A 14,927-nucleotide genomic window follows, 5' to 3' on the forward strand; every position below is an offset into this window, starting at 1 on the left:
CAAGGTCCATTATCAAATCTGGTTCATTACATAACACTAAATCCAGAATTGCCTTCTCCCTGGTAGGCTCCAACACAAGCTGTTCAAAGAATCCATCACTAAGGCACTCTACAAAGTCCCTTTCTTGGGGTCCAGTACCAACCTGATTTTCCCAGTCTACCTGTATGTTGATATCTCCCATAACAACCACAGCATTACTTTTACTACATGCCAATTTTAACTCCTGATTCAACTGTTTGGGGGCCTGTAGATTTGTCCCATTAGGGTATTTTTAACCTTACAATTCCTTGGTTCTAGCGATATTGACTCCACATCTGTTTCTATGTCACCCCTTGCAAGGGGCTGAATTTCATTCCGCACCAACAGGGCAACCTCACCTCCTCTGCCCACCTGTCTGTCTTTTCGATAGGAGGTATACCCTTGAATATTCATTCCCAGTCCTGGCCCTCTTGCAGCCATGTCTCAGTAATTCCCACATCATCATAGTTGCCTGTTTCCAACTGAGCCTCAAGCTCGTCCACTTTATTCCTTATCCTTCGCGCATTCATATACACTACTTTGACCGCCGTATTCACTTCTCCCCTCGCAATTAGCCCTGACCTTACTCTGTTGTCCATTCTCAAGCTTTCCTTCCCATTAATTCGAGAATCTTTTGTAATTTTTCCTGTAGCCACTTCCCCTTCAACTCCATCTTTATACTCCCAATTTGCCAATCCCTCCCCCACACTATTTAGTTTAAACCCACACGTGCAGCCCTAGCAAACCTGCCTGCCAGAATGTCAGTCCCCCTCCAGTCAAGGTGTAACCCGTCCCTTTTGTACAGGTCACCCGTACCCCAGAAGAGATCCCAGTGGTCTATAAAACTAAATCCTTGCTCCCTGCACCAGCCCCTCAGCCACACATTCAGATCCCCTATCTCCCTGTTCCTGTCCTCACTAGCACGTGGTACTGAAAGCAATCCAGAGATAACCACCCTGGAAGTCTGGCATTTCAGTCTTCTTCCCAACTCTCTGAAGTCATGTTGGAGAACCTCCTTCCTCTTCTTCCCGATGTCGTTTGTGCCTACGTGCACAACTACTGCCGGCTGTTCACCTTCTCTCTCGAGGATGTTCAGAATTCGGCTCATGACATCCTGAACCCTGGCACCAGGGAGGCAACAGACCATCCTCGCATCTCGTCTGCCGCCACAGAATCTCCTGTCCGCTCCTCGGACAATGGGGTCACCCACCACTAGGGCTTTTCCCGACGTCGGTCTTGCCGGTTGTGTCCCATCTCCAGGATTGGAGCCGCTGACGTGTCCGCCGCTCGGACTGGAAACATTGCCTCCCCGGACAGTTCCCAAGAAGGCGGACCTGTTTTCATTAGGCACAGCCACCTGAGTCTTCACTCCACGATTTCCACCCTTTCTCTCTGTCACACACCTTGGTTCTTCCCGTATCCTCGGCGTGACTACCTCACTGTAGGTCCTGTCCAGGAAACTCTTGTTTTCCCGGATGGCCCTGAGGTCATCCAGCTGCTTCTCCAGTGCCCCAACACGGTCCTTTAAGAGCTGAAGCTGGACGCACTTGCCACAGTTGTAGCAGCCAGAGGCTCCATCTGTGTCCCTGGGCTCCCACATTCTGCAACCCTCACACTGTCTCATCTGCCCCGACATGTGTTCACCGCGTTCCGTCCTCTCGAGCTTTATGCGTAGCCTCCTCTCCGTAGCCTCCTCTCCTCAGCCTCCTCGCCAAAGACTCTCAAGCCAAAGACACACTTTTCTCCTAAGGCCGCTCCCTAAGAGCCATCTTGCTTTTATTGACTGATAAATTGCCTAATTTACCAATTTACAAACCAAATTCCTCAGTTTTAAACTGTTTCCCCCTCTGACTCACTTCTAACTCTCATCCCACTCGGGCTAGAGCCAATCAGTGCTTTTTCCTGCTTCTCTTTGTTGCTGTCTTCGGGAGCTCTGAGTTGTGGGGATTACTGAGACGTGGCTGAAGGAGGATCAGGCCTGGGTACTTAATATTCAGGGTTATACATCCTATAGAAAGGACAGGCAGGTGGGCAGAGGGGGGGGGTAGCTCTGCTGGTGAAGGATGGAATTCAGTCCCTTGCGAGGGAAGACATAGGGACTGACGAGGTAGAGTCACTGTGGATTGAGTTGAGGAATTCTAAAGGCAAGAAGACACTAATTGGTGTTATCTACAGACCCCCAAATAGTAGCCCAGATGTAGGGTGTAAGTTGCAGCAGGAGTTAAAACTGGCATGTAACAAAGGTAATGCCACTGTGGTGATGGGGGATTTCAATATGAAGGTAGACTGGGAAAATCAGGTTGGTTCAGGACCCCAAGAAAGAGAGTTTGTAGAGTGCCTCCGAGATGGATTCTTAGAGCAGCTTGTAATGGAGCCGACCAGAGAAAAGGCAATTCTGGATTTAGTGTGTCCAATGAACGAGATATGATAAGAGAACTCGAGGTAAAGGAACTGCTTGGAGGCAGTGATCATAATATGATTAGTTTTAATCTGCAATTTGAGAAGGAGAAGGTTAAATCGGTAATGTCAGTGATGCAGTTGAACAAAGGGGACTATGAAGGCAAGAGAGAGGAGCTGGCCAAGGTAGACTGGAAAGGGATCCTAGCAGGAATGACGGTGGAACAGCAATGGCAGGAATTTCTGGGCATAATCGAGAAGACGCTTCCTAATAGGAATAAAGATTCTAAGGGGAGTAGGAGGCAACCGTGGCTGAGAAGAGAAGTTAGGGATAGAATAAAACTAAAAGAAAAGATGTATAACACAGCATAGAGTAGCCGGAAGCCAGAGGATTGGGAAAGTTTCATAGGACAACAGAAGGAAACAAAACGGGCAACACGGGCCAAAAAGATGAAGTATGAAGGGAAGCTGGCCAGGAATATAAAGAAGGACAGTAAAAGCTTCTTTAGATATGTTAAGGGAAAAAGAGTAGCAGTCAAATGTGGGTCCCTTGAAGGCAGACATGGAAGGGAGGTTGGTTTGAGCGATGGTCTGGGCTGCGTCCACAATTCGCTGCAATTTCTCGCGTTTTTGCAATTTCTTACGGTTCCCAAATGGTGCTGAGATGCATCGTGATAAAATGCTTTCTGCGGCGCATCTGTAGGAGTTGGTGAGAGCGTCCTCTATCTCTCTCTCTGTGCCGTCCCAATGCCGGTGTCCCACTGTGTATTGTGCGTTGTGTATTGCAGGGTCCAGGAGTCGAGGCAGCGGGGGACGGGAGAGCGAGGCCGGGGAGCGGGCAGCAGGAAGACGTCGGCGAGTGGCGTGGACGGGGAGCGTGATGGTGGGGAGCAGCGGCTGATTCAGGTCGGCTCCTGGGAGTTTGAGTGCGGTGACGAGGAGTACATGAAGTTCCTGGAGCTGTTCCTGAGCTACGTGTTGGAGCGAGACGGAGCGGTGAACGAGAGCGGTGTCGTGCCGCTGCTGAGCGGCTATGGCCGCCGGCTGAGGGAGCAGGAGCTCGACTCGCTGGCCTTCCACGTGCAGAGCTCGCTAAAGCGGCGGCAGAACCGGGGCCGGGTGGCACAGGCCATCGGCACGGCAACCGGCCCTGGCATCTCACTGGCCCACCCGCCACAAGGGCGGCACCTGGGCTGCAGGCAAACCATAACGACTGCTGCCATCTCCACCGTGCCCAACCCATTGCACTCCTCCATCCGTGCCCAGGGCAGTGCCCATAGCTACTTCCCTGCCAACCATGCCCGGGGCAGGGGAGGAGGCTGCGGCCTGTTTGGGTCAAGGTCGAGCTCTCTGTCAGCTCCAGCAGATGTGCCCTGGCAGTGGGGGGCAGAGTCCCACCATCAGCCTGGCACTGACCCTGACCCTGCTCATGCCCCCTCTTACTCCCTCACCCCCGCCTCCCTCCTCACCCCCGGCCTCCCGCCAGCCCCCTCCCTGCTGGACAGTGAGCCTGACCCCGGGCTGGAGGGCAGCTGCAGTGACACGGCCAAGCTGCTGGAGTGGATGGTGCGCTGGTCAGAGCGGAGGCCGGTGCATGGCACGCACGGGACGGGCACGGGGCCCGGACATGGCCCCGCCATCCGGGTCCACACGTCCGTCACCGCCATCCTGCACTCCCTACGGCTGCTCGATCGCAGTCTGGGCATCGACACGGCACCGCGGAAACTCAGCAAGGTACGTCCCTGCTCACCCACACCCACAACACACAGTACGTCCCTCCCCCCCACCCCCCCCCACCCACAACTCCACACGGTATGTCCCTCCCCACCCACAACTCCACACGATATGTCCCTCACCCCCTCCCCACCCACAACACAAGCTACGCCCCTCCCCCTTGCTTACTGCCACACATAGGGCCAACAAGGTTCCACGTGGTAGGCTGCTCTGCAAGGTTAGATTGCATGGGATGCAAGGAGAGATAGCTGAATGAACAGAACATTGTCTTCTTTGAAGGAAGCACAGGGTGATGGTGGAAGGTTGCTTGTCAGACTGGAGGCCTGTGACTGGTGGTGTGCCACAGGGTTCGGTGCTGGGCCCGTTACTGTTTGTCATCTACATCAACGATTTGGATGAGAACATACATGGCAAGATTAGCAAGTTTGCAGATGACACTAAAGTGGGTGTTTTGTAGATAGTGAAAGTGGTCGTCAATGATTGCATCAGGATCTGGATCTCGATCAATTGGCCAGGTGGGCTGAGGAATGGTTGATGGAAGTTAATACAGAGAAATGTGAGATGTTGCATTTTGGAAAGTCTAACATGTGCAGGACCAACACAGTGAATGGCAGACCTCTGGGGAGAGTTTCAGAGCAGATGGATATATAGTTACTTGAAAATGGCATCACCGGTAGAAAGGGTGGTCAAAAAACATTTGGCACATAGGCCTTCTTCAGTCAGAGTTTTGAGTATAATAGCTGAGAGGTCATGTTACAGTTATTTATTAAGTGTTGGTGAGGCCTCATTCAGAGTATTGTGTTCAGTTTTGCCTACAATGTTATAGGAAAGACTAGACTAAGTGGGACCCGTTGGGTCCCAGCACCACACGGGAGGGTTGGTCACCCAACGCAATATTCCACCTCTCCACCAATTCCAATATTGCTGGCCAGTGGGGGGGGGGGGCTTTCTGTTGCACTAGTTCGTACTATTTGTTATTTGTTGATCACCACACACCCTCCACCTCACACAGACACACACAGACCACATACACACCACGCACACACACACACACACACACACATACACACACACACACACACACACATATATACACACACACACACACACACACACTCATTCACACACACACACAGATTCATTCACACACACACACACACACACACACACAGACACACACACACACAGACACACACACACACACAGACACACACACACAGACACACACACAGACACACACACACAGACTCATTCACACACACACACACAGACTCATACACACACGCACACGCACACACACACACACTCATTCACACACACACACAGATTCATTCACACACACACAGATTGATTCACACACACACGCACACACACACACACACACACACTCATTCACACACACACACAGATTCATTCACACACACACACACACAGACACATTCACACACACACAGACACACACACAGGCACACATACACAGACTCATTCACACACAAACACACAGACTCATACACACACACACACACACACAGACACACACACAGACTCATACACACACACAGACACAGACACACACACACACACACACACACAGACTCATACACACACACACACACACACACACACACACACACACACACACACACACACACAAACACACACACATAACATCCAACAAACACACTCACCATAGACAGAGTAGTCAGCTCTCTTGAATTATTCAACAGTGCCTGCACTCGGCGCCATCTTGACGTGACCCTCTCGCTTCTTGCCACGACCCGGAAATGACGCACTCAGCGCCAGCATGCTGCTAACCGGAAATGACGTCATCGGCGCCATCTTGCAACCAAGGGAAAATCACAGAATGAGCGCCAATTTTATAAATTAAACACAATCCTGATCTTATAAAATGTTTATTCACGCGTTATCCATCCGAAAACTGTTGCAAGCAAGCCCTTTAAAAAGCCAAGCCAATTGGGCAAACACTTTGCAAACAACAAACACATTTGCTGAAAACCACATCCCGGGCTCACTGTGGAGTAGACGTGCGTTCAGTGTTATTCGCAGCTCAGAGAGCTGTGACCCTCTCGCTTCCTCCATCTGGCAGAGACTGAGTGAGCCGCAACACTTCTGGGTTTTATAGTCCCTCCCCCCTGCCTCCAGCTGGGGCAGCAGAGAGAATGGCAAAAAAAATTAATATCTCTGATTTTTAATCGATGGGAAAAATCCTCCGCTCCAGTCCGGCGGAGGGGGGCTCTGAGCGAGGTGGCCAAAAATGACGGCAGCGTTCTCTAGGAAATCACATTGCAGTGAGTCAAATGCGGTCAAGATCTTATTTTTAGTAATATAGATGTTGTCAAGCTTTATAGGGTTCAGAGACCATTTACTAAGATGTTGCCAAGACTACAGCGTATGAGATATAGGGAGAGGTTGAATAAGCTGGGACTCTATTCCTTGGAGTGCAGGAGGATGAAGTGTGATCTTATAGAGGTGTACAAAATCATGAGAGGAATAGATCGGGTAGATGCAGATTCTGTTATCCGAAGTAGGGGAATTGATAACCAGAGGACATAGGTTTAAGGTGAGGTGGGAAGATTTAATCGGAACCTGCTGGGTGTATAGAACGAGGAAGTAGTTGAGGCAGGTACAATTGCAATGTTTAAGAAGCATTTAGACTGGTACATGGATAGGACAGGTGTAGAGGGATATGGGCCAAGCGCAGGCAGGTGGGGCTAGTGTAGATGGGACTTGTTTGCCGGTGTGGGTACGTTGGGCCTAAAGGCCTGTTTCCACACTGTTTGACTCTATGATGTTTTGGGTCCTTGTGTCCAGCTGTTGTAGACTGCATGAGATCCTGTGAATGAATGCAGCCCATGCACGGCTGCCTGTGCCGGCGGTGGTGGGCGCTGACCTGCTGTGTGAGACGGTGATGAATGCGGCCATGCACGGCTGCCTATGCCGGCGGTGCTGGGTCTTGCCATGAACGAGGGAGGGGTAGCGGGAACCCAATGATGCCAGCCTGGTTAACCACCGCGGTGTCTCTCTTGCAGGGTGCAGAGGACGAGAAAGCGGTGGAGCGAGTGCGGAAGCACCGGCAGCCCCGGAAGAGGTGGGTCGGTGTGGCCGTGTCCGGTGTGTGCTCAAGGACAGACAGGGCAACTTTAAGGTGAGAGGGGAAAGATTGAATAGAAACCTGAGGGGTAACTTTTCACGCAAAGGGTGGTGGAAACAAACTGCCGGTGGGGCTAGTTGAGGCAGGGATGACTGCAACGTTTAAGAAACAGTTAGACAGGTGCATGGATGGGACAGGTTTAGACTGATATGCCAAGCGCAGGCAGGTGGGACTAGTGTAGATGGCACGTTGGCCGGCGTGGACAAGTTGGGCTGAAGAGCCTGTTTTCACGCTGTGTCACTATGACTCTGTGAGGTGGGACTAGTGTAGATGGAACATGTTGGCCGGCGTGGGCAAGTTGGGCTGAAGAGCCTGTTTCCAGGCTGTGTCACTATGACTGAGGTGGGACTAGTGTAGATGGGACATGTTGGCCGGCGTGGGCAAGTTGGGCTGAAGATCCTGTTTCCACACTGTGTCACTATGACTGAGGTGGGACTAGTGTAGATGGCATGTTGGCCGGCGTGGGCATGTTGGGCTGAAGAGCCTGTTTCCAGGCTGTGTCACTCTATGAATAAGCTGCTGTGTTGTTGACAGATCGGAGAGCGCAGGACAGTTGCAGAAGCAGGACTCTGGTTACACAAACCTCTGCAGTGGTCAGGATCTGACCTCAGACTCGGACAGCGAAAGCGATGAAGAGGGGTCGCGATATGGCCACAGACACTCTCCTCAGGAGCACGGTAGGTGTCTGTGATCCATGCACGGTCCGTGCGGAGAGAATGCTCCCCTTTCCTCTCCTCCCTGTCTGTGATGTCCAAGCCCAGCCTCGTCCTGTGGCCCAGCCCTTCAACATAAACCTTGTCAACACTCTCTCCAGCATACTGGCATCCTTCCTGTGGCAGGGTGACCAAAACTGAACACAGTACTCCAAGTGTGGCCTCACCTACATCTTGTACATCTGTAATATAATGTCTGAAAGTTGTCATTAGCACCAGGGATGCTTGCTTGTAAGTCCTTGCATGCTGCAGCCTAAAGGGCCTGTCCCACCAGCATGCGACTGCATGCGTCTAGCGTGACCAAACGTGGTGGCTTGAGGCATACGGCCTCGCGATGCCGGTCCCACTTCCAACCACGGAGCCGGCTGGAGTTGTGCGGGGCTGGTCCCGACATCATACTCACCAATCAGCTGGGCAGGAGGCGGGCTGACTGAATTTGGACGTCGCACGGCATCGGGCGGTTACGTCATCACGCAACGGCACGCCGGGCGGTGATGTCATTGCGCAACGCCATGCGCTAGGCGTACGCCGTCAAGACGCTGCGTACGGAGTCAAGACGCTGCGTTCGGAGTCAAGACGCTGCGCACGGCGTCGAGACGCTGCGTACGGCCTCAATGCGGCCGCGGGCCGACAGGCCATTGTCGCGCGGAATTTTTGGACAGTGTCAGTTTTTCGGAGCCCTGCGCGATGTCGGGACCAGCCCCGCAGAACTCCATACGGCTCCGGCGATCGAAGTGGGACCGGCCCCGCGAGGCCGTACGGCTCAAGCGACCACGTTAGGTCGCGCTAGCCGCATGCTGGTGGGACAGGCCCTTAACAGGCACATTAACGCAGCAGCAGAACAAATAGATAGACAATAGACTGAGACAATTATACTTGTCCACACTCTTTCCTTGTCATACTTACAGTAGTTATACTTGTAAACCAGACCATAATAGTGCACAGTGTTTTTTTTGTTTGCAAACTCTAATGCTGTTCGGTGCTGAGCTCGGGGTCAGGTTAGTGTTGTGCGGGGTGATTCAAGAGCCTTCTGTTGTTGGGAAGAAGCTGTTCTTCAAACTGGAGGTCACGGTTCTCAGGCTCCTGTACCTTCTTCCCAATGGTAGCGGCAAGATGAGAGGGTGGTCAGGGTGGTGTGGGACTTTGATGGTATTGTCTGGCTTATTGGGGGTGCGCCTCCTGTAGATCCCCTGGGCGGTGGGGAGGTGAGTACCCGTGATGGATGGGGCAGTGTCCAGCACTCTCTGTAGATGCCCTGGGCGGTGGGGAGGTGAGTATCCGTGATGGATGGGGCAGTGTCCAGCACTCTCTGTCGATGCCCTGGGCGGTGGGGAGGTCAGTACCTGTGCTGGATGTTGGTGTTGGCCCCAGACTTGGAGCTAAGGTTCCGCGTCTCTGTGTTCAGGGTGATGGAGAGGATGCGGGGGAGAGAGGGAGGCTCGGCAGAAGCTGTCCTGGGTGCTCCACTGCATGTTGCTGCTTCTCAGGCAGTGAAGGAACGGGCATTGCCCACCACTCTGTAGTCTCCTTCACCCATGGGCCTTCATTCAGTGGCATGTTGGCACAGTGGTCGAGTTGCTGCCTCACAGCGCCAGACCCCGGGTTCAGTCCTGACTATGGGTGCTGTCTGTACGGAGTTAGTACGTTCTCCCTGTGACCGTGTGGGTTTTCTTCAGGATTTCCGGTTTCCCCCAACACTGGAAAGACGCACAGGTTTGTAGGTAAATTAGTTTTGGTATAATTGTAAATTTCTCCTAGTGTGTAAGATAGTGCTAGTGTGCGGGGATAGCTGGTTGGCGTCAACTCGGTGTTTCAGCGCTGTATCTCTAACTAAAGTAAAGAGTGGGGCTGACCATGGCACGGGCATTGGGCTTGGGTGGTGACATGGCACTGACTGGCAACAGTGGGCATGGGGACATGTAGCTGCCCAGCCTGTTTGTACTGACTCCGGCTGTTTGTGGACGTACAGGTGGCTACGTCTCCCCAGCAGCGGCGGCTGCGTGTGTGGATCAGGAGCCGAGGCCACGCACTCCCATCGGTCCCGGCATCTCCATCACCGTCCACACCAACTCCAGGACCAGGATCAGAGGCAGAGTCAAGGTGAGTGAACCAAAGGGGCAGTCTGTACACTTACCCCAAACCCCAGTCTACACGCACCCCAAACCCCAGTTTGTACATGTACCCCCAAACCCCAGTCTGTACACGTGCCCCAAACCCCTTTCTGTCTCTGTCCCCTCCATTGTCAGAGTGAGGCTAAACGCAAATTGGATGAACAGCATCTCATATTTCGCTTGGGTAGCTTACAGCTCAGTGGTATGAATATTGATTTCTCTCACTTCCGGCATTCCCTCTCTCTCACTCTCTCTCTCTCTCTCTCTCTATCCCTCCCCCACCCAAGTTGCACTAGCTTCTCATTTTCATCCTACAAGCAGCTTATAATGGCCTTTCCTTTATCATTGTTACTTTTTTGCGTATCTTTCATTCATTGTTCTTTATCTCTCCATGCCTCTCGTTTCTCTTATCCCTAACCAGTCTGAAGAATGGTCTCGAACCGAAATGTCACCCAATCCTTCTCTCCAGAGATGCTGCCTGTCCCGCTGTGTTCCTCTATTTTTTGTGTCTATCTTCGGTTTAAACCAGCATTTGCAGTTCCTTTTTACGCATTATCTGAATGGTGTCAGATTTGGAAAAGGGGAGATTCAACAAGACCTGAGTGTGCTTGTACATCAGTCACTGAAAGTAAGCATGCAGGTACAGCAGGCAGTGAAGAAAGCTAAGGCATGTTGGCCTTCATTGCGAGAGGATTGAGTTTAGGAGCAAAGGAGGTCCTACTGCAGTTGTACAGGGCCGTGGTGAGACCCCCATCTGGAGTATTGTGTGCATGTTTGGTCTCCTAATTTGAGGAAGGACATTGTTGCTATTGAGGGATTTGCAATTTAGTTTCACCAGGTTAATTTCCCGGGATGGCGGGACTTGTCATATGATGAAAGAATGGGTCGATGTGGCTTGTATCACTGGAAGTTAGATAGATGAGAGGGGATTTATAGAAACATATACATTTCTTAAAGGATTGGACAGGCTAGATGCAGGAAAAATGTTGTGAGAGGCCAGATCCAGGGGTCACAGTTTAAGAATAAGGGATAAGCCATTTAGGACTGAGATGAGGAAAACGTTTTCAGCCAGAGGGTTGTGAACATGTGGAATTCGCTGCCACATAAGGCAGTGGAGGCCAATTCATTGGATGTTTTCAAGAGACATAGATTTAGCTCTTAGGGCTAAAGGAATAAAGGAATATGGTGAAAATGCAGGAATGGGGTACTGATTTTGGATGATCAGCCATGATCATATCGAATGGCGGTGCTGACTCCAAGGTCCGAATAGCCTACTCTTGCACCAATTTTCTATGTATAATAGGAGCAGAATTAGGCCATTCGGCCCATCAAGTCTACTCCGCCATTCAATCATGGCTGATCTATCACTCTCCTAACCCCATTTTCCTGCCTTCTCCCTCACTAACCCCTGACACACATCTTGCCATCATCTCACTTCACATCTAAATGTTAGACAGATGCCTCCCTATCCTCGATGAGAGTTGTAGGAGGAACTGCAGATGCTGGTTTACACTGAAGATAGATGCAAAGTGCTGGAGTAATTCAGCGAGTCAGACAGCATCTGTGGAGAATGTGTATAGGTGACGTTTCACAGAGTGCTGGAGTAACTCAGCGGGTCAGACAGCATCTGTGGAGAACATGGATAGGTGACGGAGAACATGGATAGGTGACGTTTCATAGAGTGCTGGAGTAACTCAGCGGGTCAGGCAGCATCTGTGGAGAACATGGATAGGTGACGTTTCACAGAGTCCTAGAGTAACTCAGCGGGTCAGGCAGCATCTCTGGAAAACATGGATAGGTGATGTTTCACTGAATTCTGGAGTAACTCAGCGGGTCAGACAGCATCTGTGGAGAATGTGTATAGGTGACGTTTCACAGAGTGCTGGAGTAACTCAGCGGGTCAGACAGCATCTGTGGAGAACATGGATAGGTGACGGAGAACATGGATAGGTGATGTTTCACAGAGTTCTGGAGTAACTCAGCGGGTCAGGCAGCATCTCTGGAGGGAAGGGATGGGCGATCCGTAACGTCTTCTCTCGGATGAGGTGGTGTTTTGTACAGGGACCGTTCTAGGGTGACACCAGAGTGGACAAAGACAGTGCCCAGGCCAGGCCACTCTCTGCTGCTGCTCCCAGAACTCATCACCTCTCATGCATTACGATCACTCCACTCTTTTAAACCTTTATTCCAACAGCAGCATTTCTTACACCATCCTGTATCTGTACACTGTGGACGGCTTGATTGTAGTCATGCATAATCTTTTTGGATAGCGCACATCACTGTACCACGATACACATGATAACAATAAGGCTGTGGAGGTCATCAATGGATATATTTAAGGCAGGGATAGATAGATTCTTGATTAGTGCGGGTGTCAGGGATTATGGGGAGAAGGCAGGAGAATGGGGTTGGGAGGGAGAGATAGATCAGCCATGATTGAATGGCGGAGTAGACTCATTGGGCCGAATGGCCTAATTCTGCTCCTATCACGTATGAACATAAATGAAACTAAACCATGTGGATCAATAGCGAGAGCTGCTGGAAACGGGGAGGTGGAGCCAGCGGGCAGTGTTTGTCCCTTCACCTTCCCAATCGTGAGCTACAGGGAGAGGTTGGACTTTTCTCCTTGGACTGCAGGAGGCTGAGGGGTGATCTTATAGAGGTGTATAAAATCATGAGAGGCATAGGGCAGCACAGCGGTAGAGCTGCTGCCTCACAGCGCCAGAGACCTGCGTTCGTTCCTAACAACGGGTGCTATCTGTACGGACTTTGTACGTTCTCCCTATGACCTGCGTAGGTTTTTGCCGGGTGGTCTGGTTTCCTCCCACACTCCAAAGACGTACAGGTTTGTATGCTAATTGGCTTGGTCTGATTGTAAATTGTCCCTCGTGTGTGTAGCAGATAGTGTAAGTGTGTGGGGATCGTGGTTGGCACGGACTCGGTGGGCCGAAGGGCCTGTTTCTGCAATGTATCTCTAAACTAAACTAGTAGATAGGGTGAATGCACAGTCTTTTACCCAGAGCAAGGGACTCAAGAACCAAAGGACAGAGGTTTAAGATGAGAGGGGCAAGATTCTAATAGGAACCTGAGGGGCAACTTTTCACACAGAGGGTGGTAGTTGTATGGAACGACTTTCACAGTAGGTGGTTGAGGCAAGGACTGTAACAACTTTTAAATGACGCTTGCACAGGTACATGGATAGGTGAGGTTTGGTGCGATATGTGGCAGGCGTGGGCAAATGGGACTATCTTGATGGGGCATGTTGGTGGGAATGGAGGAGTTGGGCCGAAGGGCCTGTTTATGTGCCGTGTGTCTCTGTAACTTTATGTTGTTTCACCAATCTCTGATTTCAGGAGGATTCTGACTCGGATACGGAGGAGCCCCTGGATGACTCCCTGACTTCGGACCCTGGGGGATGTGGGGACAGATCAATCAGCACTGATCCCGGGGAGCTGGTGGATGATCCTGATGGCACAGATGACTGGGAGAGGACGGAAAATGCCACAGAGAGGATGGAAAATCCCAGAGAGAGGACGGATAATCCCAGAGAGAGGACGGATAATCCCAGAGAGAGGACGAATAATTCCGGAGATGGCTGGGAGAGTGTGGATGAGCCCATAACCATTGAGCCATCACAGCGACTGTGTGGGCAGCAGAGAGAGAGGTGTGTACCTGATGGTAGATCGTGAGAGAGCAGGAGGGAGGTTTTGGGGGGTGGGGGGGGAGCAGGGCTCCGTGCTCAGTCTGCGGTGTGTGTGTACGTGGGTCTGTGTCTGGGTGTGTGTATGTGGGTCTGTGTCTGGGTGTTGTGTGCTGTGTGTGTGTGTGTATGTGGGCTGTGTCCTGGGTCTGGTTGTGGGTCTGTCGGTGTGGTGTGTGTGTGTATGCTCTGTGTGGTGTGTGTGTTTATGGGTCTGTGTCTGGGTGTTTGAGTATGTGTCTGGGTGGTGGTGTGTGTGTGTGGGTGGTCTGTGTCTGGGTGTGTGTACGTGGGTCTGTGCTGTGTGTTATGTGGTCTGTGTCTGGGTGTGTGTACGTGGGTCTGTGTCTGGGTGTGTGTACGTGGGTCTGTGTCTGGGTGTGTAAGCGTGGTCTGGTCTGGGTGTGTGTACGTGGGTCTGTGTCTGGGTGTGTACGTGGGTCTGTGTCTGGGTTGTGTACGTGGGTCTGTGCGGGGTGTGTGTATGGGTCTGTGTCTGGTGTGTGTACGTGGTCTGTGTCTGGGTGTTGTGGTGTGTGTGTGTATATGTGGGTCTGTCGGGTGTGTATGTCTGTCTGGGCGTGTGTACGTGTGTCTTCTGGGTGCTGCACTGGGTGTGTATGTGTGTCTGGGGTCTGGGTGTGTACGTGTGTCTGTGTCGGGTGTGTGTTGGGTGCGTGGTGTGTAATGGTGGGTCTGTGTCTGGGTGTTGAGTTTGTGTGGTGTATGTGGGTCTTTGTCTGGGTGTGGTGTACATGTGTCTGTGTGCTGCACGGGTGTGTGTATGTGGGTCTGTGTCTGGGTGTGTGTAGTGTGTCTGTTTCTGGGTGTTGTGTGGTGGTGTGTGTGTGTACGTGTGTCTGTCTGGGTGTGTGTCTGGATGCTGCACGGTGTGGTGTGTGAGAGTGATGTCCACCTGTGCCCTGCTGCTCACCAGAGCTGAAGAGAGGCTGGTGCGCTGATCTTGGTGCCAGCCTCGCGGAGGCTGCCCTTCCCTGTCACCCCCTGCTGCCTCCCCCTGCCCGCCCTCTACCCCGCCCCCGGACCACTGCATGCCCCCGGCCCCGCCCCCTACATGCCCC

General features: G+C 52.0%; 1 protein-coding gene across 1 annotated transcript in view; it reads left to right on the forward strand.

Moving 5' to 3' along the window:
• LOC116974676 (ciliogenesis and planar polarity effector 1-like) overlaps positions 1-13,845 on the forward strand; it is a 105,963-nt gene extending 92,118 nt beyond the window's left edge. Inside the window, exons 28-32 of the mRNA XM_033023393.1 lie at positions 3,204-4,149; positions 7,200-7,258; positions 7,856-7,998; positions 10,004-10,134; positions 13,499-13,845. Coding sequence (XP_032879284.1) covers positions 3,204-4,149; positions 7,200-7,258; positions 7,856-7,998; positions 10,004-10,134; positions 13,499-13,834 — 1,615 coding nt within the window. The 3' untranslated portion in view covers positions 13,835-13,845. The remainder of the gene's footprint in view (positions 1-3,203; positions 4,150-7,199; positions 7,259-7,855; positions 7,999-10,003; positions 10,135-13,498) is intronic.
• The last annotated feature ends 1,082 nt before the right edge of the window (positions 13,846-14,927 follow it).

This window comes from Amblyraja radiata, chromosome 6, assembly GCF_010909765.2.
Source record: "Amblyraja radiata isolate CabotCenter1 chromosome 6, sAmbRad1.1.pri, whole genome shotgun sequence".
NCBI classification, from domain to species: Eukaryota; Metazoa; Chordata; class Chondrichthyes; order Rajiformes; family Rajidae; genus Amblyraja; species Amblyraja radiata.